The sequence below is a fragment of the Eretmochelys imbricata genome, chromosome 25 (assembly GCF_965152235.1).
Source record: "Eretmochelys imbricata isolate rEreImb1 chromosome 25, rEreImb1.hap1, whole genome shotgun sequence".
Lineage (NCBI taxonomy): Eukaryota > Metazoa > Chordata > Testudines > Cheloniidae > Eretmochelys > Eretmochelys imbricata.
In genome coordinates, this window is record NC_135596.1 from 4,910,901 (window position 1) to 4,936,567 (window position 25,667).

General features: G+C 59.7%; 1 protein-coding gene across 7 annotated transcripts in view; it reads right to left on the reverse strand.

Annotated features, from left to right (window-relative positions):
- NFIC (nuclear factor I C) overlaps positions 1-25,667 on the reverse strand; it is a 141,679-nt gene that overhangs the window by 44,525 nt on the left and 71,487 nt on the right. For all 7 annotated transcript variants that reach the window (XM_077805426.1, XM_077805423.1, XM_077805421.1 and 4 more), the window contains exon 3: positions 3,540-3,611. In XM_077805426.1, coding sequence (XP_077661552.1) covers positions 3,540-3,611 — 72 coding nt within the window. The remainder of the gene's footprint in view (positions 1-3,539; positions 3,612-25,667) is intronic.

Consider the following 25,667-nt stretch of genomic DNA (forward strand, 5'->3'; position numbering starts at 1 on the left):
TTGGCCTCTCTGCAACGAGTCCGAGGATGGCTGTTATGCTGGGGAGCTGGGCTGAGGCCTGCCAAACTCATTCCACGCTCCACAGACCAGCTGATAAAAACTCCGGCTCCTGGCCAGCCAGGTCTGCGGTCTCCCTGTCGCTCAGCCCAGTCCCCTTACAGGGAAACTATTCAGCATCTGCCTGGAGCGTATGTCACCCCAGGCACTGAGGAGCCAAGCCTCTCCTGCAGCTTGGGTTTGCCGAGTCAGCACTTCTGCTGCAGGGGGCGAGAGTGCGGGGCGGTGCACAAGCAGCGACGGGCTCAGTCTGGGTCTCAGCGTCACCGGCGGCTGAGAAGCTGCTGGCAGAAGCCGGAGGTGAAGGAGAAAGCCCTGGCTCAGCAGTTTCCTCTCCGTGGCGTTTTCCCATCTAGCAAAATCCAATCGCTTCCTTTCTGTTCCATCTCGGCGCCTCACCTTTCACCCCAGCACTTCCGGGCGCTGCTCTGGGGATGCCCTGGGCCAGCGGCAGCCAGGGATTTAGCTGGCGCAGGCTGGCTGGGAGCCCTCTCTCCCTGCTCTTCTGCCTCCGTCTTGTTGGCTCAGTCACACAGACGCAGCCGACCAAAATGTGCTTTTGTCAGTGACGTGGACAGCTGCTTTCTCTAAAACCATGCAGCCTAGTGGGGAGGCCCAGGCCTCAGGACACCTGGGTTCTCTTTCTGCCTCTACCACTGGCCTGCTTCTGGGCCTCTGGGTCCCCTTCCCACCCTTGGGGTGCCAGGCTGTCTCTCTTGGTGTCTGGGCAGCTCCTGGCAGTGGGGCCCTGATCTTTCTTGGGGGCCTCTAGGTGCCACTTAATACAAAGAACAAGTAATATTTGTTGCAGGGGCCCAGCACATCCGTGGTGCGAACTCCGGGGTGTCGCTGTGGACACCCCTCCCTTGACATTACTAACAGATGAACCTCTCGGTGTTACCTCATCTGCAGAACCCAATTACCCTCCCCCCTCCCCCCCATCCTCCGGAAAGCGGCCTTCCTAGAGTGAAGGGTTAATATTCCTGCCTGGGTGGGGAAAGTTCTGCCCTCCATTAACATCCAGCTCTTCTATCTGTCCTCGTCTGACCCTCTCTCCAGCGCTACCCACCGCACCCAGCCCAGCCCCATCTCCCTGAGTTAATGGCCCGTGTTTGCAAATCCTTGCGCGAGTCTGAGCTCCGAGCTCGCTTCATGCAAAGGGATGTTTATTCTGACTCTGTGCCTGGGAGCTTGTGAATACGGGCGCCTAAGGGGGGTGCCTTAGTCCAGAGCCTCAGCCTGGCCTTCAGGCACAGAACCACTGGCTTGGGGTGCCCGCTGGAGAGGCCTGGATGCCCTCAGCATCTTCTTCATCGACTGCTGGCAAGAGGGAAACATGAGCTCTTGAAAAGGCCCCAGCAGTTCTCAGGGGGAAGCACAAACATGACCTCTTGGGAGCACCTGGGCTTCGCCCTGCCAGCTCCTGGTCCTGCTGTGGGCCGTCTGATCTCGTTGGAAGAGAAGGCACAACACTGGTCCCTGAAGGAGCAGGTGTCTGTGCTGCTGGCCGCTGCAATGCAAAACTCGGCTAAAACCTTCCCACTTCCATGGGGCTTGGCTGGACTGGGGCTCCCCAGCGCCCCCTGCGGCAGGAGTGAGAACCCGCCCGTGGGACTGCATTGGCCCAGGGTGGGCTGGGGCCCCCTGCGGCAGGAGTGAGAACCCGCCCGTGGGACTGCATTGGCCCAGGGTGGGCTGGGGCCTCCAGCGGCAGGAGTGAGAACCCGCCCGTGGGACTGCATTGGCCCAGGGTGGGCTGGGGCCCCCTGCGGCAGGCGTGAGAACCCGCCTGTGGGACTGCATTGGCCCAGGGTGGACTGGGGCCTCCTGCGGCAGGCGTGAGAACCCGCCTGTGGGACTGCATTGGCCCAGGGTGGACTGGGGCCTCCTGCGGCAGGAGTGAGAACCCGCCCGTGGGACTGCATTGGCCCAGGGTGGACTGGGGCCTCCTGCGGCAGGAGTAAGAACCCGCCTGTGGGACTGCATTGGCCCAGGGTGGGCTGGGGCCCCCTGCGGCAGGAGTGAGAACCCGCCCGTGGGACTGCATTGGCCCAGGGTGGGCTGGGGCCCCCTGCGGCAGGAGTGAGAACCCGCCCATGGGACTGCATTAGCCCAGGGTGCGCTGGGGCCCCCAGCGGCAGGAGTGAGAACCCGCCCGTGGGACTGCATTGGCCCAGGATGGGCTGGGGCCCCCTGCGGCAGGAGTGAGAACCCGCCCGTGGGACTGCATTGGCCCAGGGTGGGCTGGGGCCCCCAGCGGCAGGAGTGAGAACCCGCCCGTGGGACTGCATTGGCCCAGGGTGGGCTGGGGCCCCCAGCGGCAGGAGTGAGAACCCGCCCGTGGGACTGCATTGGCCCAGGGTGGGCTGGGGCCCCCTGCGGCAGGAGTGAGAACCCGCCCGTGGGACTGCATTGGCCCAGGGTGGGCTGGGGCCCCCTGCGGCAGGAGTGAGAACCCGCCCGTGGGACTGCATTGGCCCAGGGTGCGCTGGGGCCCCCTGCGGCAGGAGTGAGAACCCGCCCGTGGGACTGCATTGGCCCAGGGTGGGCTGGGGCCCCCTGCGGCAGGAGTGAGGTCTGTTCAGCTGTTCCCCAGGTGGGGAGCGCTGTGGCAAAGAGCCTGGGACAGCTGTGTGATTCTCTCTGTGCCCCTCAGGACCCCCCACACCCGCTCTGGGAGAAGCGGCCTGGGCGGTAATTTGACAAGAGAGCCTGGCATAGCATGCACGAGCTCTGTACAAGTTTCCCATGTCCAGCTCTGCCAATGCCCCATGCCCCTGGTTTGCAGCCCCTCCACTGTTCTGGTGCTGGGTCCCCCCACAGCTCTGCAATGGCCCTAAATTCCCATCACCCCCCAATGCTCCAGTCCAGGGCTCCCCCAACAGCTCTGCTGCTGCCCCTCAGTCCCACCCCACAGCCCCTCCTCTGTCCCAGCCCCGGCCTCTTCTGAGCAGAAACCTGCCTCCCTCAAAGCACCCCAGAATGATGGGGCAGCCCCCACTAATCCTGAGATGTAACAGCTAACTAACCGGGAGCTCTTGTCCTTTGCCTTCAGGCTGCAGAGGTGTCAGGTCTTCCAGCTTTTCTCCACAGCCACAAGGGTGAGAAACGTCCCTGGGGTATTTTTTAAACCAAAGCTGAGATTCTCCCATAAGCACCTGACCTCAGGTGCTGGGGCTTTAAGAAACGCCTCCTCCCTCTCCTCTGTTCTCAGGCCTCGCTGTGCAGAGATTTTCCACCAGGGGACATAGGCTGTGAGAGCCCCAAAGTCATCACTCTTGTGGCCAGCGAGAGGCCTGGCCCCTGGGTTTGCAGAGGGTGAACAGGGAGGGTGTCAACTGCCTCAGTACCCGAATGGCTTCTTTCCCTGCCCCGAAGGGGTTCTGAGAGCGAGCTTTAAATAGGGTCTACATGCGAGACCTACCCTCCCACAAGCTGGCAAGAGAGGGGTGAGGGGACCCCCCTGCCCAGTGCTGACTTACCCAATGTGATCGGTTTGCTGTCCTCCTGGTCCGAGCCGATCCCTGTCCTCGGACTGCTGCTTTGCTCTGAATCTGAAAGGAAAAGCCAGGCATGAGGCTCTGCAACCCAGCACCCCCTCGCCAGCCCCGTTCCCCCCATCCTGACCCCACACCAGGCCCCTAGGCCCCGCTCTGAGCAGCGCCCCCTGCTGGCAGCGACCAGCCCGCTGCCCCCAGCCCGCTCTCAGGATGGCAGGGGCAAGTCTGCCTTGGCCACAAGATGCCCATGTCCCGTGTGGGGCTGCCCCACGCAGAAAGAGGATGCAGTGCTGAGGCTGCTGGGCGTATAGACCCTGCGCTTCTGCCCTGCTCCCAGCCTGAGGCAGTCACAGGGGGACGTCCCAACTCCTGGCCTGGACCAAGCAGCCACAGAAGGAGCTGGGGGCTGCACTAGAGTGGGGAGCGCTGGGTCGAGCCTGCCCTAGATGGCCCAACAGCCCCCATCTCCCCCCCCCATTAATTCCACCAGCACGCCATCCTCCCAGTGCACAGTGCAGCCCCAAAGGATGGTGGAGTGAGGCGGGTGCTCACTGGCTCCGGCAGAGTCACCCACCCTGGTTCTCACCTGCCCCAGGCAGATGGTAATAGCCCCCATGAGCTGTGACTCGCAGGTGTAGGAGTAGGAGCTGGGAGCAGCTGGGCTCCGGACCAGCCCTTGTCAGTGGTTGGACCCTGTCTTAGTGACCTTGTCGCATTCCCCGCAGCGCCCCCTGTTGGCTGGAAACTGACTCGCGTATTTCCTCACAGTATCCCTAGAGGATCCCTTTGATAGTGAAAGGAAAACCTCCTCCTGCTAATAGAAGGGGTAGGGAGTCATTGCAGCCACCACTGGGCTGGAGCACAGCAATAATTGAATACTGGACAGCAACGCTGCACGTGGCTCACTCATGGCACACTGGAATGCAGCCACCTCTGGGGTGGAACACGGCAGCCATGTAACAGTGCACAGGAATGCTGTGCAAGAGGTTAGGACAGGAAGTGGAGCAGAATGCTGCATTCAAATCAAACTGCAGGAGGAGTGGGGGGGAATTGTAAAGGTTGAGGGAGTGAAGAAAGAAAGAAAGAAAGAAAGAAAGAAAGAAAGAAAGAAAGAAAGACCTCTCCCTCCTCCCCTCTAGTGACCATGACCAAGCAGGCCTCTGGTTCCCCTGGCAACAGACAAACACTAATGGCTGCTTTATGTAATATCATTTGTGCTGTAATGGCCCCTGCGTGGTCTGCGCTCACTAACCAGAGGTCACTTTGCTGTTCCCATACAATGATTAATGGGCTGCCGTGCCCCACGGAGCCTCCTGCCCTCACCGCTGCCTGCCCGCCGCCAGTAATGGAGGAAGCGCCCAACCTCAGAACCGATGGCGCCATGAAACAGCCCTGGGTTCCTCTGCTGTGGCTGCAGCCCCCTCGCCAGGCAGCCCTGCACACTGGTACAAAGCACCGCCCGGCCTGCCCACTGCACCTGGCTCTGGAACAGCTGCTCCCTGCCACCCGGGCCCTGGCCAGCCTTCCCCAGGGCAATGCCACATCCTGGCATGCTCGGGGCAGTAGGTGCCATGGGGGGCTCAGAGCAAGCTATCCAGGGGCAAGCTAGCCAGAGCTGTGGGAGGGTCAGGGGTGATCACCTGCCCCAGGGGTTGTGGCAGAGTCTCAGTGGGTTCAGGGAGCCATCCTGGAGCTCCCAGACCTTGTTCAAGGCAACGTGATTTCCTTGCTATGGTGTCATGGGGCTGTGACATCAGTCATGGAGTGCCACCACGGGCAAGCCCGGCACCAGGGTGAGTCCCATCTGGGGGATCTGAGACAGGACTGGCCAGGCCTGAGCAGGCGGCATGGAGACTAGGTACACTGGTGGCAGAAGTGGGCCCCGGGAGGGGAAGGTAATGGAGACACAGCCTCAGGCTGTGTGCTGGCTGCCTCCTCAAACCAAGCCTGGTTGACCTGGGCCAGCAGAGAGATGGGAGACCTCCAGGCCAACCCAGGGGAGGTGATCTGATACGTCCCATCGCGGTTCCTGGGGCACCCGTTAGCAACCACACCCGTCAGAGCTGGCAGGGTGCTGGACGCTCCCACCCCCAAGCCAGGCTACAGGTCTAGGATGCACAGCCAGGCTAGACAGCAGCAGTATTGGCTTCCTACCCAGCAATTCCCCTGCCCTCAAGAGTCCCCCTTTGCACATTTAGCCCCTGCGTTTTCAGCTCAGCCTCTGCCCTCCCCTAGGCGTGGGGCTGATCCTGGTCTCCACACACTCACCCGATGCCTGGGCGTTCCCCACGCCAGCCCAGTGGCCCCATGCTGACACCCCTCCAAGTCAGGTGCTTGGCATTGCTGAATGCTCCCCGCCCTGCTCAAACTTGGGGCTTCCAGCCACGTGCCCTCTGCCCCTCTGCGGGCGCTTGCCCATCTCTCTGTCCTGCTGCCTGGCTGAGCAGTGCCGCCTTGGCAAGTGCCCAGCGCAGCTCTCTGCAGGGGGCAGTCCAGAGTGAGGGTCTGTAGCCAGGGCGTTGTTCGGGGCCGGACTGCCGTAACGTGCTGAGCACCTGGCGTGCGCCAGACACCACAATCCGGCCCCACGATGGGCCAACTCACAGGACGGGACTTGTTAAAGGTTCAGGTGTGACGATGAACTTCTCCGCCCCCAGAGGCCAGGCCTTGGAAGGGGAACCCCCTTCCTGGGGGCCCTGTGACTCCCAGACCTTTTCACGATTCCTTCTGTCGTTCTTTCCCTCCCACCTCTACCCTTGATATGGAACTCAGTGCGATACTCAGCGCTACACCCATTGCTGTGCCCATTGCATATACCCCATGCTACACCAAATGCTATACCCATTGCTCTATTCAATGCATATACCCATTTCATATACTGCGCACTGCCCCAAACTCTATACCCAGTGTGTGTACCCAGCATTACAACCATCACTATACCCATCACTATACCCAACATTGTACCCATCACATATAGCCAGCGTTACACCTGTCCCATCCACCCAGAGGTATATTCATCACATATGCACAGGGCATATACCCATCCCATATACCCAGCATTAGACCCATTGCATGTATGTACTGCCTGTACCAGCATTGTGTCCCTCACATAGACCTGTCACATATGCCCAACATTTCTGCACCAGACCCCCAACAGGAGCAGCATCAGTGGTTTTTGGTCATCTGCCACTCTGCCAGTCCCTGCAGCTTTCACAGCCAGTTCACGTTGCTGCTTGAACCTTTACCACATCTCCCATGATTGTGAGGAGGGACGGGCCTCACCGCGGGCGTTTTAGAATCATAGAATCATAGAATATCAGGGTTGGAAGTGACCTCAGGGGGTCATCTAGTCCTACCCCCTGCTCAAAGCAGGACCAATCCCCAACTAAATCATCCCAGCCAGGGCTTTGTCAAGCCTGACCTTAAAAACTTCAAAGGAAGGAGATTCCACCACCTCCCTAGATAACCCATTCCAGTGCTTCACCACCCTCCTAGTGAAAAAGTTTTCCCTAATATCCAACCTAAACCTCCCCCACTGCAACTTGAGACCATTACTCCTTGTTCTGTCATCTGCTACCACTGAGAACAGTCTAGATCCATCCTCTTTGGAACCCCCTTTCAAGCAGCTATCAAATCCCCCCTCATTCTTCTCTTCCACAGACTAACAATCCCAGTTCCCTCAGCCTCTCCTCATAAGTCATGTGTTCCAGTCCCCTAATCATTTTTGTTGCCCTCCGCTGGACTCTTTCCAATTTTTCCACATCCTCCTTGTAGTGTGGGGCCCAAAACTGGACACAGTACTCCAGATGAGGCCTCACCAATGTCGAATAGAGGGGAATGATCACGTCCCTTGATCTGCTGGCAATGCCCCTACTTATACAGCCCAAAATGCCATTGGCCTTCTTGGCAACAAGGGCACATTGTTGACTCATATCCAGCTTCTCGTCCACTGTCACCCCTAGGTCCTTTTCTGCAGAACTGCTGCCGAGCCACTCGGTCCCTAGTCTGTAGTGGTGCATGGGATTCTTCCGTCCTAAGTGCAGGACTCTGCACTTGTCCTTGTTGAGCCTCATCAGATTTCTTTTGGACCAATCTCCTCATTTGTCTAGATCCCTCTGTATCCTATCCCTACCCTCCAGCATATCTACCTCTCCTCCAAGTTTAGTGTCATCTGCAAACTTGCTGAGGGTGCAATCCACACCATCCTCCAGATCATTTATGAAGATATTGAACAAAACCGGTCCCAGGACTGACCCTTGGGGCACTCCACTTGATACCGGCTGCCAGCTAGACATGAAGCCATTGATCACTACCCGTTGAGCCTGACAATCTAGCCAGCTTTCTATCCACCTTATAGTTTTTATTTTGCCTTCCTCCTTATGTCATGGGCATCAGACTTTTGCAACCCACATGCCCATCTCCTGGCTGCTCCTGCGCCCCGGGTCTCCGTTCCTGGTGCCCTTTCAATGATGCCTGGATAGCTTATGTACTTCATTAGTGACAAGAAACAAGGTATGCAGGAAACCCAGCACTGTTGCTGCTGAAATGTAGCCTGGCTGTCTTCTCTTTCTCACACAATGTAGGTGCTTCGTGTGTGTGTGTGCACGTGTCCATCCTACCCAACGTGTGGGCCACTTGCAACTTCCAGCAGAACTGTAACTCCTTGTACTAGGAGACCTGACGCCAAGGGGCTGAGCCATCACATGTCTCATTAACAAACCTGGGTTAGTCAACGTTACAAGCCACTTAGGTCGGTGGAAGGGATTTGGTCCTGCAGACAAACACATCATTAGATCAACTTAACGTGGCTTACGTCGACCTCAGTCTGTAGTGTAGACCAGCCCTAAGCGCTTCTTTGAATTCCTCCTGCTGCTTCCTATGGAGGCAGACCCCTCCACTTCCTGTCCCAAATTGCTGAGCAGTGTCTCTGCAGGGCTGGGAAGCAGATCTCATCAACACTCCCCACGCTGCTGTTCCAGCCCCAGGGGGCACTACTACCCCCTTTGCCTGAGCGCCCCACCTCAGTGGGAGTTTTGACTGAGTAAGGACTGCAGGATTTGGCCTGCGCGGCGCCGTTTGGATGGAGGAGGGGCCAGATCCTGGCTTCAGTGACACTGGGGTACATGCAGAGTAACTCTACGGATTTCCCTGCTCCCGTGGCAGCCCCTCCCAAAGGAAAGGCGGTTAAAAAAAAGGGAAGACTCGAACGATGGCAGCGCGCGTTACATTTTCAAGAGCGATGGTGCAAAGGAAGCGCCTGCCGCAGCCTGCAGTCTCCCCGCCCCTCGCCACCTCATCAGCCACACAGGCAGGCCGGGCAGCTTGCATCCCGCACTCCCGGCCCCTGCTCCATCTTATCTAAAAATAAGCAGACTCCTCTGCAGGCTCGCAGACGCTGAGCTCAGCACTATTGGTTTCTAGAGCATCCTGGATTAGATTTCAAGGCCGTTTCCCTCCCGCCCTCCCCGCAGTCGGACATGGAGGACCAGGCTGCGCGGGCGCCCCCCTGGAGTGCTGCAGAGCTCACCACAAACAAAGCCCAGGGGCGGGGTCTGGCACAGCCGGGGCAGGGGAACTGTATGTGCTCTCCTGGCAGGACCTGGGCTTGGATTAGGGGAGGGGGCCATTTAGGGATCTGGGGCAAAAACTGGGGATTGGTCCTGCTTTGAGCGGGGGGTTGGACTAGATACCTCCTGAGGTCCCTGCCCACCCTGATCTTCTATGATGTTACAAATCTACCCCAAGGGCTGGAGGAGCAGCCACAGCCAGGCTGGGCCCTGGACCTTCATGCAAAAGTGCAGCCCGTGGGGACTACATCACCCAGCATGCACCACGGGACCCAAGGGAAGGCCCCACTGATGGCGCTGCTTGGGCCTTGCCATGGGTGCCTTCCTCTGGGCTCTGGGATAGTCCCAACCAGCGTCTTAGGAGACTAGGGCTCAAGCTCCTGCTCTGCCACTGATTTCCTGTGTGACCATGCCTCTCTGTGCCTCAGTTGCCCCCCTGTACATGGGGCTAGCAGTGCTGCCCTGCCCCTGCCCACAGGGCAGCCCTGACGCTCAGTACACTAAAGACGGGGTGGGGCTCAGATATCCTGGTAACAGGGGATGGATAAATACCCACAATAGGTAGCCATTTCCAAGCATGGCAGGACGGAACAGCCCCGTTGCAGTCTCTGGTCTTCACACCAGTCTCCCTGTAGGCTGGAGATGGAGGCTAAGCCCAGCTTTCCCTGCCAAGTCTGGGACCGGTTGCTGGTTTCAAAGCCCTTTGGGTTTGTAATGCCATGGTGCTGTGGGGGTAGTAGAGCCCGGATGTGAATTCTGCAGCCTGCTCCTTCACAGAGCCGGCTCCGGCGCATTGAGTCAGCACAGCGCACGGAGCGTGGAGGGAGCCGCTCTGCTAGGAAGTGTGGCTGAGCCGTGACAGCGAGGAACCAGACCTGGGAACTGGGGCAGACCTGGTGGTGCGTCTGCAGGACCCGCAGAGCTCCGGAAGAGCCAGCCGTGCCCTGCGGTGCCCACTGCAATAGTGACAGACCTGGCCAGCCCCATGCATCCCAAGGGCAGCGTCTGGGCTGCCGGTGGGGATGACGGAGGCAGGCAGAGCCCAACGCGAGTCTGCAGTGAGGAGCCCTGTCCCACTGCCACCCACCAATGGCAAACCACCCCACCCCCCAAAAAAACCCATCAAACGCAGGCAAATATAGGATAGCTTAGTGGTTTGAGCATTGGCCTGCTAAACCCAGGTTGTGAGTTCAATCCTTGAGGGGTCCATTGAGGGATCGGGGGCAAAAATTGGGGATCGGTCCTGCTTTGAGCAAGGGGTTGGACTAGATGACCTCCTGAGGTCCCTTCCAACCCTGATATTCTATGATTCAAACCAGTCCTTTGGTGTGAGCGCTGGCTCAGAGACCCATCAAAGTTGAGGGATTCCCACTGATCTCAGCGGGGGATTGTGACCGAGACAAGCAGATCAGGCTGTAAATATGAACCCTGTGCCATGTCGTATTGCCAGGATCGCTCTGCCAATAAGAGAAACACCCTGAGTGGGATTGCCTGGGGTGGGGGCACGGATGCCAAGTGTGGGGGCTGACTGGACCCTGGCGCACGCTCAGTCCGCTGGCCACAGGCAGGGAGAGTGGGATGTAGCAGTGGTAGGGATGGACACACAGACATAGGGATGGACACACAGACAGAAGATAGATCATTAAAAGGCAGCTGATCCTCAATCCCCAGTCCACAGCAGTGACCCCGCGCCAGCATTACGAGATCCCTACACCTGAGCGCCCAGAGATGCACAACCGAACTTGGGGCTCGCAGCCTTCTCTGTAGTCTGAGGGCTTGACTCTCAGTCACACCTAGGTCCCCGGTCCACTCCGGTTACGCACAGGGGCCTCCCAAGGTGAGGTAAACGTAGAGTGGTGTGAAGGGGCCCTGTGAGAGTGAGAATCAGGCCCGGGGAGAGTGACTGGGATGGATTTTGGTTTAGTTTCCTGCTCCCACTAAATGATGGGGTAGGACAGTGGGGCCAGGGCGTGCTGCTCCTCAAGGGCGAGCTGTGTGGAAACGGGGCTGAGGTTTGTCCTAGTCCTCAGTGATTGTTCCAGAGCTGGGGGTTTTCTCCTCCTTTGTGCAGAGTGCAAAGATTGAAAACCATTATTGGAGGTATTCAGCCGAATCCCCTGGAGCTGCAGCTCCAGTGCCCCGAATGTGCCGGCTCTGGCTCCTAGCTAGAGGCAGACAGACTCATGGGGACAGCATCAGAAACAAGCCCATCTTCTGGGTTCAGCCAGGACTGACAGCCCATGGGTTACACCGCTCACTATGCAGAGCTCCCCGCTAACATCCTGGGATCTCTCTGGGATCCCTTTCACTTCCTCCAGGCAGGGCAGGCCGGCTCTGCTGTCAGCTGTTTGGAGTCAGGGTCCCCAGGCTGAGACACAAGTGCAGCTCTCCTCACAAGATCTTGCCTGGGGCACTGCTGATCCCAGGGGTCTTGCAGAGACCTGGGTGGGCGGGAAAATTGATGCTAGGGCCTGATCCTGCTGGGTCAATGGGAGCAGAGGATGCTCAGCACCTCACAGGCACCGGATCCTAATCTGGGTGATTCTGGAGGAGCAGCCCTTCAGGGGGCTGTCCTTAGCACCCAGAGCAACGGGGACCAAGGTACAAAGTCAAGATCTGAATCCAAAGCTCCTGGGGATTTGGACCCAAGGTTTCACTCCAGCCCGTTCTAGGTCTAGGAGGCAGCCAGGACACTGGGATTTGGCTCAGGCCCCTGCTCAGCGCTCCATCAGCGGATCAGCTCCAAGCCCCGGGGGCCCAGTACCGCCTGGCTCTGTGTGGAGACTCACTGGCTCATTTCCTCTGCTCCAGGCAGAACCCAAGTGGCCTCTGCTGTTCCCGGCTTCCCCTCTTCGAGGCTTGGCAGAGGTGGCCCAGTCCCAGTAACACTCCTGGCGGCCGTTTCTCCACCCAAGAATGGGGGGACCCCCTTGGCCAGCATCCCTCAGGGTCGCCCTAGAGCCAGGCCACATTAATTACAGCTATGGGCTGTATGCTGTACAGTACACTGTACGCTGGCCACGCGGCTAACTAGCCACAGGCTGGTTATATTTACACACATCCAAGCTATGCCCACCGCTCCCATCCGGGAGACCCACTGGGTCTGGATACAGGCAGGAAAAGAAGCCTTTGCCAAGGGCACAGCAGAACCACAGAATCGTATCTATCTGGGGCTGGATGGGATCTCAGTCTGCGGGAGAGGGGCATGGTCTAGTGCTGGAGCAGAAGATGGGAAGCCAGGACTCCTGCGTTCTTCTGTTACTCCCAGTGCTGGAGTATGGTCTAGTAGTTAGAGCAGGGGACCAGGAGCTGAAACGCCAGCGGGCAGCTGGTTTAAACTGCCCCAGCTCCAGAAGGCTCTGCTCCCTGGTTTCCAGCCCCAGCCCCGGGCTGAGTTTGGCCTAGCGCGTGGCACAGGCTCCTGGATTCCACTTCTGGGTCTGTTGCTGTGGCTCTGCACCAGCCACTTCCTGTGTGAGTGCCTCAGTTTCCCGCAGTGCAGTGAGGCTGCTAATACTCCGCTGGTTCCTGGGCGGAGGGCAGGGTTGGGATCCCCACTGAAATGAACGCCTGTGATGTGTTTCGAGATGCCTGATAAAATGCCTGCTCAGCGAAGAGCCCAGTGGTGTGTCGTTATTCCCGGCAGCGCACAGTCCGTAAGTAACCGAGGAGTTCAGGCGGCTGGAGCCATTAACATAACGATAACAAAGAACTGGGGGGATAGAGTGTGGGGCCCGGCTGATCCTCTGATCTGGGCTTGCTCTGCCCCACAGTGCCACCCACAGGGATTTTGCACCACACCGTATCCTCTATGACCTGCTGAGGATCTTCCCCAGGAGCCGAGGCAGATTAACGCACAGGCCCACGGAGCCTATGCCTAGGGGCCCACGGAGCCTGTGCCCAATTTGTGGAGCCCTGCAGGACCACCAGAACCTGTGTAGAAGTGGGGGGGCCACTGGCACCGGAACTGTGGGCCTACCCCATCCCCCGGTCAGTGTTAGGAGCCGCTGGCCCAGAGAGCCTGGGCTGCTGTGGGGATCCCCAGACCCTCTGCTTGCCCTGGGCAGGGGCCAAGGTGGCCGAGAACGGCCCCCGACCCGTGTCCACACCCCCCAGGGTGCACCGCTGCCAGTGAGACCCAGGAGTGGGGGCTCTGGTCCGGCCTCCCGCCCCCTCCCCCGGGCCTGCAGACACGCTCCGTGGGGAGAGGAGTCCCTGCCCCGGCTGGGAGGCAGCAGGGAGCCCCGGGAAGGTTACTGGCCGCTGCTCCATGCCTGCCCGAGGCTACTGTAGCCATGTTAAAAAGTTGGGGGTGGGGCATGGCCCCTCAGGGTCTGTTGCCCCTGGGCCCCCAGGGGATGGTGGGGGCTCAAATGTTCTTTGTGCCCAGTGCTTCAATAAATCTTAATCCGCCTCTGCCAGGAGTCTGGACCGTGCTTTCCATCAGCCTCTGTCGCTTGGCTCTGGGAGCTGGTGAGATGCCAGGCTGGCTTCAAAGCGGCTCCAAACCTTCCCCCCACACACACCTTTTTCTTTCCTCCCTCTCTCTCTCTCGCTCTCTCTCTCTCTCTCTCTCTCTCGCTCTTTCTCCATCCTTCTCCTCCTCCCACCTGTTTGGCCTTCGGCATTTTCCTTTCACAGCTTTGGCTGATGCCGGGAAAAGGCTAAGGCAATCCAAACAACACAGTCAAAACACAGCAGCCCAGCCAAGCCGCTTGACGGCTCTTTGCTCCCTGATTTCCCTTTCACGCGCTTTCCCGAGACCTCGCACGGAAGCGCGGCTCCCGGAGCACGGCCTGCTATTTTTGGCCTCGGGCGGCACGGAAGCGGGTGCCTGGCAATGCGTTTTTCTCACCCAAAAGACAGGCTAAGGGTGTCGCTGTTGCTGAGACCCATGGCACAGGCTGTTGGTGGGTGGGGTGAAAAAGAGAAGGAGAAACGGGCCACGGGGAAGGCTTTCACAGCCGTGCATCCTGCTTGACGTAACCGCTGAAGGCAGCCATTTTGTTCCGCTCCCCTCCCCACTTTTCCACATTACTCCCCCATGCTGGCACGACGGCCATTTTGTGCTCCCATTAAAACCACAGTGCATGGAGCAGTGGAAACCCCCGGGCATCGCTCACGCAGGGCCCTCTCATGCTCCTGCCCAGAAAGAGAGAAACGGTGTCCATTGTGCCAGGCTGGGCTCACGCTTTTCTCCCCCACTCCTGCTCCCCCCTCGCCCAGATTTTTCGTCCCTTCCCGAATACCAGAACAAAGTGTGCAAATGAGATTGCTCCATGATGGGGGCAGGGTATCACGGGCTGAAAAAGGGGGGAAAGTAAGAAGGGAGAGAAAACCTGAATGAGAGAAAGAAGCCGGGGAAAGAAAACCCCCGTGCTTGTGGGTCTAATGCTTGGCTTTGCTTTCTCGCCACATGGCGTCTTAGCTCAAGCCTGCAGCCTCCCATTTAGCTGGCAGCCATTTCAGAGCATGAGGGAAGAGAAACACAACACAGACACACTTATGCACGCGCACTTCACCCGCCCCCCTCCAAGTTTCCTCTTGGCAGCCATTTTAGGTTGCGTGAATTCCTCCGACAGTCCAGGGAAAAGAGCCAGGGCAGCCGAGCGCTGACGGGGGAGTGAGGACGGGTGCCAGGGCCCCGGGAGGGGAGAGCCGCTGGGTGGTGGGGGAATTTTCTGCACTCTTTTCCCTTTCCTTTTTCTGCAGAAATACGTCACTCTCCCGGGCAGGCAGGGAGGCGACTCGGGCCAGCAAAGAAAGAGGAAAGGAAAGAAAGGGTTGCCCTGCTATCCTTTGCTGGAGTTGAGAGCGAGCAAGCAAGCGGGAGGCTTGCACTGTTAACCCTCACACACACACACACACACACGTCTGCACGGACATGTGTGTGCACACACGAGTGTACACACGCACACACACATGCTCTCTTGGGCAGAACACACCCTCTGCCTTCCTCCCCCATTTCAAACCAAACTCTTGCAGCATCTCTGGAAGTCGTTAGCAATGGAGGCCTGCCAAAGCATGACGCCCAAGGATTGGGTGTCATCAAGTGGTTAGCGCTAAGGGATGTGGGGAACGGGGATTCTAGCTCCGGCTCTGGGAAGGGAGCTCTTGTGGTTGGAACAAGGCAGCAGGACTGGGAGTCAGGATGCCGGGTGCTGTTCTCAGCTGTGCCACGGTATAACCAAGGGGAGTCACTACCCTACTCTGTCCCTCAGTTTCCCCATCTGTAAAATGGGGATAATACCCACATCACAGGTGTAAGTTACCCTGGGGAGACAGAGGGAGGGGGAGTTGGTGAAAAGGGCTTTGAGATCCTCAGCTGGAAAGGGTTAGGGGAGAGCGAAGCAGCCGGGCAGACCTAGCATCAAGGCTCAAATTCAGCCAGAGCTGTCTGGAGCAGAGCTCCAGTAAATATTTTCAAACACAAGGGGCTAAAGCCCTGAGCCCCGGTGCCTCCCCTGGGACCAAAGCCCCAGTGCCCCCAGGAAATCCTCGGGGAGAATTTAAGCCCTGCCTATGCGCTGTCTGCATTTTGCTGACCTTGCCCAAGTGCCCCCCCTCGAAGTCAGTGGGAGCCGGGACTGAGCATCTGAGCTTAGAGCGAAGGCAAACAGCTGCCCAGCAGCATCCCTCTGCACGGCCCCCCTGCGGGGAGCATTAGATCCAGCTGATGGGATTCGAGGGGCTTACCCAGCTGGGGATGTGCGGTTCAACTCCCACTGACCTGCAGCTCCTCTGACAACCCCGCCTGCGGCCTCTCCGCTGGCCGGGGCAGGGCCCTTTCCTAACTTCAGGGCGAGGCTGCGCCACACCCCAGGAGATCAACAGAGACCTCGGTAGGGATAAAGGCGCAGCCCCTCCCAGCACCCCATGTGGCTCCAGTGTCTGCTCGAAGGGGGCGACCCTGTGGCCTAGTGGATTAGGCGTTGGCTGGGGAGCCAGAAGCCGGGCCTTCTGCCTGGCAGCAGGAGCTTGGATGAGTCACTTCCCCACTGAAAAACAGTGGGTGAGGAGAAGAGCTTGGGCTGGGGAGCCTAAGGGGTTTAGGTGCCTACATCTCCTCGAATTCCAGGGGCAGCTGAGCCTCTAATACCTGTGCGTGGTCCAGTGGGACTTCACAGCTGGGTAACAGGCTGGATTCACTTGCCTGGGCTCTCGCCTGGCCCCAGCTTCCTGGTCGGTGCGCGCCTCGTAGGCTGTGATGCACAGCACAGCGGGGCGGCAGGGCAGGTCTCCCCATTGCACAGCTGGGAACGGAGGTCCAGAGAGCCAGAGGTTTAGTGGCACTAAAGTGTTGCTCATCTCAATGCCCAAGTCTCCTTGAAAGTCCCGGGAGCGCAGGCTCTGAAGTCAGCTAGTCACTGTGATGCTGAGCAGCCCAGCCCCTCCATACCTTTCACAATGTGGGCCACTGGGCCCTGCCCCAGGTCTCACCCTGCGCTGGAGCAGGGCCTTCAACCTGGCTATGGACCCCCCATTACAGCCAGCCAGATCAGGCCATGCAAATCAGCAGCAGTCCCAGCCTGCGGCGAACAGCCAGAGCCTACTGGTGCCCGCCCCAGCGTTTGCACAGTGCTGTTGCCACACAGCGCGTAACTCAGGCCACACAAGTGGCTGAGGTGGGAACAGAACGTGCCCCCCCAGCCCTCCAGAAGCATTTCCAAAAAAAGTGCCAATCTCTTTGATCCATACCATCTGAGCTGCCTCACATGTTCCAGCTGAGGAGCCATCCCTGGGGCGGGATTCTCATGCAAACATCCCGGGATCCGAAACTGCTCACGGTTCAGCATGGGGAAGCTTTCCCCACTGAGCCCTCCCCCACCCCGGCGCTGCCATCCACAGACCGCGGCTCAGCCCTGCGGAGGCCTGGAAGTGCTCAGGTGCTAGGAAGAGCCAGATCCGAACACAGTGAAACTTGTCATAGCTTGTGGGCTTTGCTGGCAATGGCAAAACACAACCAGACCCACGTCAGGAACCAGATTTCCACTGAACTAGTGCTACGGGGATTGCGTGACCTGTGAACGGGAGCAGATCAGAATAGCTCTTCCAGGTGCTCCAGACCTACCCATGGCCCAGCTGTTTCAAAGAATCTGGCCACCCTTTAAGCACCTGTCTACAGGCAGCTCCTCAGTGGCTGTGAATTGCAATAGCTGTGCTGAATGAACAGCAAACATGCTCCCATCTCGCTCATTAATAGGTAGCAGGCCAGACTGCACCCTAATGCAATGTGAGTGCTAACAGCCAGAGCTGTACCAGTGCACACTACCAACCATCTGAGCCTCGTGCTCCAGGGCTTATGCCAGCCTCTAGCTCTCAGAGAGCAGAATGAGCTCTAATGTGCGGGGCACATTATCCCACATCTGCCTCTGCAGCATCCGATATTGTCCACAGTCAGAGACAGGACACCGGGCAAGATGGACCCGAGGACCGAGCCCACCTGGCAACGCCTGTGTTTCTGTGCAAAGCCTCACAGAAAGAATCACTTTCTTCCGACACTGAACAAGGAACTTTATTAGAATTTAGAAGGATTATCCCTAAGGCTACTCTGTTCCTCTTCTGCCTCAGATCTGCCCCAGCCCAGCTTCCAGCTCCAGATGTAAAGACACCCACCACATATCCTTCTGAAATCAAAGGCTGGTTTGCACAGATGGTAGCTGGGTTTGAATTTGCCATCTCTTCCCCAGAGAGGGCAGCTTTCCTATGGAGATGGCCCTTTCTGTTAGCCATGGTAGTGAGCGCATAAACCCATTTCAGGAAAGTCACTGTCTTTGTCCACACTGTCCACAATGGGGCAGATTCTGATCTCAGTTACACCAGCATAGATCCCAAAATGACTCCACTGATTTCATGGGTTTGTTCCAGATTTACACCAGGGTAACTGAAATCAGAATCAGGCCCTAGATATGTCGGTATCAAAAATCTCGACGGTGGTTTCCCACCATTTGAATTCACTGGCTAGTCCACACTCAGCTGACGAAGCTGATAGATTTGACATGACAGATGTTCCATGAACTCATTAAGTCCCCTTTAATCTTCAACTGTCTGTAGCCTACGCGGCTTTCCCAGCCCCCCTCTCCTGGGTTCTGGGCCAGATGTATTTTAAATCTTTCTCTGAGTTTCTCTTTGTTTTTGTGCCAGGCTAACGCAATTCCCCTAGAAGAGGGGCCAGCCCAGAACCTTTGGCCCAGACAGGTTCACGAGGTTCGAAACACGTGGGTCAGATGACCTCAGGGCGGCTGGGGGTGACAGAGAGGCCCTGGCTGAGGCCAGCAGCCAGCGGGGAACCAGAACCTCGCTGGAAGTTGGGGGCATCATGAGCGATGGATCCATTTGCAAAACGTGGCTCCAAAGCCCTGCAGTTTCTTGGCAGTTGGGGCCAAGATTGTAGCTTGCCCTGTTATGCAGGGAGGGAGCCTTTGCAGAGGCTCTCCTCCACCCCAAGGTGGGGCATATCTGTTCTGGGGCTTGGTCCAGGCTCTGCTGTTTGTGATTGTTGCTGTTACTGAGCGTCGGTCGGTCTGACAGAGAGACCTGGGGCCAGACCCCAGATACCTCATGCTGGGTCTGTCCCACTGACGCCAGTGTGTACCCCAGTGTGGGGAGAGCTATCCTGGGGGAGGAGAGAGCCCTCTGGGGATCTGTGCAGTTCTGCCTGCGGGAGATCTGGTGCCACTGAGCCACCAATCTACAGACAGCACGGGAGAGATCCCGTGTTAAAGACTCCCCAGTTGGGCTCCCCACACCCGGGGGAGCTGCGTTGGCAGGCCTGGACCCGGCCTTGCTGTCTGTCAGCCTCAGGAACCTATCGTGTGGCTCAGGCCAGGAAAATGAGCAAAGCGTTGAAGGAAGTCTCTGCTAAGCAGCTTCCTTCCCAGCGTCCTCCTCCCTGCCCACCCCTGCCTCTCACGCTTGCTGCTGCCTGCGCCCTGGCCTGGCAGACACCGCCTGGCCTGCTGCCACCAGCAGGTGTTCCCCAGTGTGCTAGCTGGCAACGCTTTGCTCCCTTTCCCCAGCCTGGTGCCATGCTGGCTCAGAGCGAACGGCCACCTCTGCCCCACTCCAGCCTGGTCCAAGCCCTCCCTCCTTGCTAAGGCACAAGCCCCTGCCCCAGCATGCACCATCCTGAGATTGGCATACACAAGAATTAGGAGTCCCACATGTTCACATGACTCCAGGAGCTGAGGCTTTACTAAAAACACCACCTAGCAACACTGGGGTGGTGGTGGGGGGCCTGGAGACAGCACGCCCAGCTCATGCCAAATCAGGAATCAGCCTAGACCTAGGAGGGCCCAGGGCGGTGATACAGGACATTGAAATGGGTGACAGGGGGACTGACGACTTTGACGGGGCCCACAAGAAATACAGCCGAGCAAGAGAGGGCTGGGCTGGGTGGGGAAGCAGGGCAGGAGGGACCTGGCTGGGCTGGGTGGGAGAGCAGGGAACTGGGCCGGGCTGGGGAATTATTTCTTACTCATACTAGCCATTAATGATTAACTTGGTTTACGGCAGGTCCGGGATGGGTGCAGGGAAGCCAAGAGCCAGGCTGCCACAGGGCTGCGGAAGAGGCTGGGGAGAGCTGGGGCTGGGAAATGGGAGGTCCTGAGCTCGTGAGCCAGGCTGCCACCAACGGCTGGAAGCTGATGCTAGACAAATGCGCCCTGGCCCACGGCTCTCTGGGGCTTTAGGGCAAGCTCTGAGGGGCAGGGCTGCTGTCTGGCAGGGGTCTGTACAGCACCTGGCTCAAAGCAGCACTGACCTGGTGAGGCTGCTGGGGTGCTGGAATAGACACCGGAGGAGTAATAATCAAGATGAATATTTTTAACAGCTGCCTGGTGTGGGGGTGCTGCTAAGAGGAATGCGCCCTTCCTGGTGGCCAGGATGGCTGTGAAATCTCCAGGAGGGGCAGGAACCATGCCCATCCCCTGCCTTGCTCCAGGTGCCGAGGGCAGGGGCTGCAAGAGGTCCAGGATTGGGGCTCAAGGGGAGCAAAGAGATGGACAAACAGCTGGGCAAGAAGCTGCCCTCAGACTCCAGCTGATTTACGGGCCGCCAGGCCAGGCAGGAGCAGGAAGGAGTGAGCGTGGACCCTGGCTAAGGGGCCTGGTGTGCCTTGGAGGGTTCAGCCCGTCACACCTCCCCAGTTCCCTCCGTGGAGCCAGCACAGGCCTCCCCAGGCAGAAGGGACCCAGGTTACTCTCACAGCACCTCCCAGGTCAGTGTGGGGAGGCACCCCGAGTCCCAAGGAGATTCTGCCAAGCCACCTCTGCATCCTTAGCTTTCCCGTGCCTCAGTTTCCCCATCCTGCCAGGATAAATACAGGACAGACTGCGAAGCAGTTTGACATCTAGTGTTACTGGTACAGGACCAACACCACTCCTCAGCTCAGGTACCACGGTGATGGGCACAGAATAAGAACCTACATGGCCGGACTGGAGTGAATCCAATCTAGCTCCTGGCCCCCATGCTCCGCTGCTATGGCTCCCTCCACACTGCCCATGCACACGCTGCCTTCCCAGCCCCTTCCGCCTCCGAGTCCTCGCTGCCTCTGTGCGAGTGACACATCCATCGATCGCCCACCCTGCTCTTGCGCCGCTCCCCTCAGTAATTTACGCCTTATGCTGACGTGCGCGATTTAACTCTGGGAAGTGCTTTGGGCTGCAGCTTGGCCGGGGAAGCTGCTTGTACAAAGTTGGGCGCAAGCGCCCATCCACGGGAGAGTCCCCCCTCCCTGACCCCAGCTGCTCTTCAGCTGGGACTGCAGCAAAGTGCCTTCCAGCGTGAGCGGCCCCAAGGGGCTGAGCAGCGGATCCGACATGCCGAGGATATGCCCAGGGCCCCGTGTCACGCCGTCCAGCCCCGCCTGGTTGATTTTGGTGGCAGAAGCTCAATATGGCAAAGAAAGAGGCGGACAGCTGCACCCGGGACTGTCAGCTAATTTCATGAATAGCTTTCCAAAGGATGGACCAGAAATCCCTGGAGATCGACTGCCATTAACCATTGCAGTGCCAGGCTCTGGGCATGGGGCTCTGGACATGAGGCGCTGGGGTAACAGACAGAGCGACCCTCTGTAAACGTCCATGCTCTGTCTCCTGTATGCAGATACAAGCCTGCTGCTTTCCATCAGGCCCTTGGGGGGCGAAGGGTAATTTCAGGGCCCCGATTCTCCCACCCCAGTGGGAGTTAGCTGTCTCCTTCAGGGGATGGCTGGGGTCCACATTCCAGATGTGCAGAGAACTGGGGAGGCCGCGAGCTGGCTGCTGTTAGAGGATCCTGGGCGACTTGCTTCGTTTCCTGGGGAAAGGGATGAGCCAGCCAGTTCTGATCCAAAGCCCCCTGACCCTCAGCCCCAAATCAACCCCCAAACCTTCCTAGGGTTTGGATGCACCCTCCCCACTCCATGGGCATTACAGTCACGCTTTGCAGCAACCAGAGGTTTGTCCCCCACCTGCCCTGGCTGGGATCACATGCCAAAGCCATGAAATACCAGGAGTAAAGAGGCCTGACCTGATTTCACACCTATTGGGGGGCAGAGAAACACCCACATTTCTGGCTGTTTCTCCAGCCTGAGCCCATATCAGAAAATTAAATAGACACAAACATCTGCCCTGCCTGTCTGTCTGTCTATCCCCAGACACACCCGTCTCTGTCTCTCCTGACCTAGGGTCCCTGCTAAAGAAGCCCCCCAGAAGGATCTAGAGTTTTCTAACAGAGGAGAAATTTTTCCAACTCAACCTCCCCCCCACCTTTGCAACTGGGCCCCAGCTCCGCGAAGCCAGAGTGTCATTAGGCCTCTCATTCTGCCAACAACCTGCCCGTCCCCTGCCCTGCCAGCACCCACAGGACACTGCCCCCATTCCCAGCCCCGCTCATGGCTGCAGCCCCAGCTCTCATTGCTGCAAAGGGCCTTGGAAAGTTTGAACAGTCACTGGCACTGCTTGAAGGAAGAGCCCAGCGCTTTGCACTGCGGGGGGGAAGCTCACAGGGGAGAGGTCCCAGCTGGCATGGGGAGGGCACTGCTGGGGGGAAGCTCACAGAGGAGAGGTTCCAGCTGGCAAGGGGAGGGCACTGCTGGGGGGAAGCTCACAGAGGAGAGGTCCCAGCTGGCAAGGGGAGGGCACTGCTGGGGGGAAGCTCACAGAGGAGAGGTCCCAGCTGGCAAGGGGAGGGCACCGCTGGGGGGAAGTTCGCAGGGGAGGGGTCCCAGCTGGCAAGGGGAGGGCACCGCTGGGGGGAAGCTCACAGAGGAGAGGTCCCAGCTGGCAAGGGGAGGGCACCGCTGGGGGGAAGCTCACAGAGGAGGGGTCCCAGCTGGCAAGGGGAGGGCATCGCTGGGGGGAAGCTCACAGAGGAGGGGTCCCAGCTGGCAAGGGGAGGGCACCGCTGGGGGGAAGCTCACAGAGGAGAGGTCCCAGCTGGCAAGGGGAGGGCACCGCTGGGGGGAAGCTCACAGAGGAGAGGTCCCAGCTGGCAAGGGGAGGGCACCGCTGGGGGGAAGCTCACAGAGGAGAGGTCCCAGCTGGCATGGGGAGGGCACCGCTGGGGGGAAGCTCACAGAGGAGAGGTCCCAGCTGGCAAGGGGAGGGCACCTCTGGGGGGAAGCTCACAGAGGAGGGGTCCCAGCTGGCAAGGGGAGGGCACCGCTGGGGGGAAGCTCACAGAGGAGGGGTCCCAGCTGGCAAGGGGAGGGCACCGCTGGGGGGAAGTTCGCAGGGGAGAGGTCCCAGCTGGCAAGGGGAGGGCACTGCTGGGGGGAAACTCACAGAGGAGAGGTCCCAGCTGGTAAGGGGAGGGCACCGCTGGGGGGAAGCTCACAGAGGAGTGGTCCCAGCTGGCAAGGGGAGGGCACCGCTGGGGGGAAGCTCACAGAGGAGTGGTCCCAGCTGGCAAGGGGAGGGCACCGCTGGGGGGAAGCTCACAGAGGAGGGGTCCCAGCTGGCAAGGGGAGGGCACCGCTGGGGGGAAGCTCACAGAGGAGGGGTCCCAGCTGGCAAGGGGAGGGCACCGCTGGGGGGAAGTTCGCAGGGGAGGATCCTGGCACTGCAGCTTTCAGTGCTGGCAAAAGCTGATCAGTGCTAGAGCTCCCGCAGCGCCCCAGAACCTGGAGCGCCACCTGCTGGAGCCCCCAGTCAGCATGTGCACGGCACTGCTGAGAGGAAGATGACAACGTCAGTGCCCCAGCTGGCTCTGGCCCCAGGACGAGGGGCCTTGCAGGAGCCACTTTCTTGTCACTGGGGCAGAATTCTCTGTCCTGACAGAGTCAAGCTATAAGGCAGAGCCCCACCCCAGCCCTATGCCCGGGGGAAGGGCCCCAGCCCTGCACACACCCCAGTGCAACCTCCCTGGCCTGTGCTAACTGGGAGTCGCCCCACGCCTTGACGTGGCCAGGGTCACCCTGCCCTGCCCTGGTGCCAGGCTGTGAGTCAGGCCAGCCGGGAGAGCTGCTGCTGCTTTGCCTTGAAGGGCTCTGAGCTGGCAGCCGCTTGGGCTGCCCTCAGCTGAGCCCCAGCCAGCATGGCAAGATGGCAGCAGCTCTGCAATGTGGGAACAGCTCCCCACTGGGCCCCGTGTGCTGCGGGCAGAGGGGCGGCTGGTTCCTGCCAACCCTGGGCCACGTCCAGGGGCTGCCAGCTGTGTGGAGAGGGAGGGGGGAAGCGGGGAGGGGAGGCACTGCTGGGGCGAGCGAAAGGGGAGCGAGAGGAAAGGGAGAGGGGGCGAACCGTGGGGAGTGGGGCAGGGAAGGAGGAAGTGAGAGGAGGGGAAGGAGGGAGAGGGAAGCTGGGTGTGAAGGGGGCCGCAGACAGACGGACAGGGGACCCCCTCCACTTCCGGGCAGCCACAGGAGGCTCTGTGGGGAGCCCGGCAGGGAGAGTGGCCCCTTCCCTGGGCCTGTGGAGCTGAGTGGGGGGCGCCAGCCGCCCTGCGGGCCCATGGCCTGGGCCAGGGTCCAGCTCCGGCCTTTGGCCCAGCTCTTGTCTCTGTAACGGGCCAAACCACACTGCCGCTGTCTCAGACCCGTCTCTGCCGTACCCCACTTCAGGCCCTGTTCCAAACCAGCCCAGCTGTGCCCGGTGCTGAAGCATGGCACCTGCAGGCTGGGGAGAGCCCTTTTGGGGGAGCCTGGTCTCTCACAAGGTTTCCAGCCCAAGGCGGTGGGATGAGCCCCCTGGCGGCACCTCTAGGGGTCTGACTCAAACCAAGCCACCCGGCTCCCCCAGTCTCTGGGGAGGCTCCCACTGGGATAGAGCCTGAGCTGAGGCCTGTGCCCCCTCCCTGTGGCTGAGGAGGGCTGGGCGCGGGCACTGCCTCCACCCGGGCAGCCTGGGGGGGGCTCATGGTTTAGGGGGGTAGCACCTGGCTGCATTCTTGGTTCCCTCCCCCTACCCCCAGGCTTCAGCCTTGTCCCGGGGTCCCCTCCCGCCCCAAGCCAGGGGCTCAAGCGTCTGAGAAGACAGCCCCAGGGAGGGAAGCCACCGAGTGCTGCACTTCCCCAGCAAGGAGGGGTGATGCCAGGAGCGCTGGGTACCAAGGTCTCAGCTCGCACCACCCGAGAGCCTCATCCTCACCCCGGCCCTCCACGGCTACCCCCAGGGCAAGGGGAGGGGCAGGACTCCCCCGTCCCAGTGTACCCCACCCTTGTCACGGGAAAGGGGCACCGAGGGCACCCTGGCTGCAGTTCTGCCCCGATGGCGCTGCGTGCCATATCGCAGAGCCGGAGAGGTCACTGGGCAGTGCTGGGCTGTTCCCAGGCTGCGTGTTCCCGCTCCTTGGCTTGGAGCCAGGAGAGCCAGCCCCGGGGCAGCCGCACCGCTCTGGCAGGCCCCCCCGACAGGCCATGCTTGTGGGCCGGAGAAGACTGGCTCTTCCTGCCCAGGAACCGTCCTCTCATTCCACACTTAACACTGTGCCCTGCAATCCTCTCCTGCCGTCTGCTCCGGGCGGAGGTGCCCACGGCAGTGCCAGCCTGCCCCCCCGGGGTTGTTCAGGGATGTTGGTCTGTGTCATGGTTACCCTGTGTCATGGGCACATGTTCAGTTGGGGGGCAGGGTGGGGGTTGGAGGGCCGCGTTCCCGCGAGGGGGCTGGGAGAGAGAAAGAACGAAAGATGAACTGAAAGAGAAATTGAGAAGAAAGGAGTGTGAGCCGGAGAAAGGGAGAAAGAGGCCGAGCGAGGCAGCGGGGCTGGGGAGGGAGGAGGAGTAAACACAGCAAGTTAGGGGAGGGAGGGAGTGAAGCTGGCAGGGGAGGTGCTCGGACCCACGGAGGGGGAGCAGCAGAAAGTGGTACCGGGCAGGAATGGGCCAGCAGTCTCAGCGTGTTTCTGAGTGTCCGTAGGAATTTCCAGGGGTCTCTCTGCCCTGCAGGGAGCGTGTGATAGTCCAGGCAGTGAGCGGTGCCAAGAACTGGCAGGCAGGGGAGGGAGGTAGTGTCACGTGCCGGGGCTGGAGAGACATCTGCCAGCCTGTTAAAAGCCCCTGCCTGCAGAGCTGAGAAAACCACTTGGCTCCCCCATGGGTCCTGGTTCCTGGGCGCCCATCACC